The sequence below is a fragment of the Rhinopithecus roxellana genome, chromosome 9, assembly GCF_007565055.1.
Source record: "Rhinopithecus roxellana isolate Shanxi Qingling chromosome 9, ASM756505v1, whole genome shotgun sequence".
Taxonomy (NCBI): domain Eukaryota; kingdom Metazoa; phylum Chordata; class Mammalia; order Primates; family Cercopithecidae; genus Rhinopithecus; species Rhinopithecus roxellana.
The window spans coordinates 119,411,019-119,412,787 of NC_044557.1; the positions used below are offsets into that span (position 1 = coordinate 119,411,019).

At 35.5% G+C, this 1,769-nt stretch overlaps 1 protein-coding gene across 2 annotated transcripts; it reads left to right on the top strand.

Annotated features, from left to right (window-relative positions):
- Positions 1-1,156: 1,156 nt before the first annotated feature.
- On the top strand, positions 1,157-1,442 carry LOC104682121 (ATP synthase subunit f, mitochondrial-like). 2 transcript variants are annotated; one of them, XM_010388631.1, is made up of 2 exons: positions 1,157-1,277; positions 1,395-1,423. In XM_010388631.1, exons 1-2 carry the CDS (start codon positions 1,157-1,159, stop codon positions 1,421-1,423), a joined length of 150 nt encoding a protein of 49 aa, XP_010386933.1. The 2 variants fall into 2 exon arrangements, with proteins under 2 accessions (XP_010386933.1, XP_010386932.1); XM_010388630.2 differs by having other exon boundaries at positions 1,157-1,442.
- The last annotated feature ends 327 nt before the right edge of the window (positions 1,443-1,769 follow it).

The window sequence follows — 1,769 nt, forward strand, 5'->3', positions numbered from 1 at the left end:
TGTGAGAGACATAATTGGTGGGACAAGATGCTAAGAATTAAAAAGAATCTCTGACAATGAGCAAATAAAGAGTCGATAGTCCCCTTCCTCCCCTATTTTCAACAGTGCTTATTGGAATATAGAGTTCTTAAAGAAAAGAAAAAAGAAAAAAAAAAAAGACTGCTGCTATGTGTCTTTTGGGGGTTGTAGTTGAGTTAGATATTTGAAATAATGAAAAGAAATTCACTATCATAAAGTAAAAGAAAATAAAAATGAGGAAAAATATATATGTTCCAAAAGCTCCAAAGAAAGTCTGTTCTTCATATAAAAGAAAAAGAGATGATTGGTGGCTTCAGGCTTTGTTATAACAGGGCACATCTCTGTGGTCTTACTCCATCAAGGACAAGAGTTATGTCTGTCTTTGATACACCGTTTGCACGTAGTAGGAAACTGAAGAATACTCACTGGATTAATGAGTGTATACTAGAACTGTGGATATACTGTTCTAAGGCTTTGAATCAGCAAAAATCATAATACATGTCAAATTAACTAAAATGTAATTGTGCTCAGTGGAATGAAAAGACACCTAGACTTATATTTCTATTACTTTTATTTACTAAGTATTCTTAAGGTCCTTTCCACATTCAAGGTTCCACATTAGGCATTGAAAGGGATATCATTATGACCAAGACATAGTGCTCTGTTCCTCACTAAGAGACTGAGTTATAGGGATTTAAGAAAAGAATACAAGGATCAACTACTTATAAGGAGGAAATGACCGAGAAAATTATACAAAAGAAGACAGAGATTCAAAACTAGTAAAAAAAAAGAAGACGGCATCTACTTACATTTTATTTTATCTATCTTTTCACATGGGGTTAGAATAAAAATGGGTAAAAATATCTTTTTTCAAAAAGAGTCATTTTTGCTATTTGTAAAATTGTCTATCAAAATGAATTAAAGTAGTTCAAAAAGGTCTAATTTAAGAGCAAATACCACAGTGTTATAGCGAATAGAACGCAACTCATATACATTCTTCAAAGTATGAATAAATCATGCTGCTTAACTATATCTGTACTCCTATTTTCGAGTGTGTGTTGTCAAACAAAATTTCCTTCAAAAGCATTACTCAGTTAAGAGTATATTATCGAGGCACAGCGGACACCAGGACTCCAAGATGGCATCAGTCGTACCAATGAAGGACAAGACACTTCTAGAGGTCAAACTGGGGGAGTTGCCAAGCTGGATCTTGATGCAGGACTTCAGCCCTAGTGGCGTTCTCGCAGCATTTCAAAGAGGTTACTACCAGTACTACAACAAGTACATTAACGTGAGGAAGGGGAGCATCTCGGGGATTACCATGGTGCTGGCATGCTACGTGCTCTTCAACTACTGCTTTTCCTACAAGCATCTCAAGCATGAGCGGCTCCACAAATACTACTGAAGAGGACATGCTCTGCACCACCCCCTGACCCCGTGACCTTGGCCTGAGCCCGTCCGTGAGGAACACAATCTCGATCGTTGCTGAATCCTTTCATGTCCTAATGGGAATTAACCTCCAAATAAAAGATGACTGGTAAAAAAAAAAAAAGAGTATATTATCTTTTATCAGTGATCTAATACTAGATAGACAACTACCATTAAAATAACTTCTGTACAGTCATTTGACTTAAGAAAATAAGTCCTCAGATTCACATGAATATTGTGAATATCGACCATTATTGATAACTCTGATAGTCATGAATGTTCTAAATAATACCAAATCTAAAGGATATTTTTATAGTATTCAT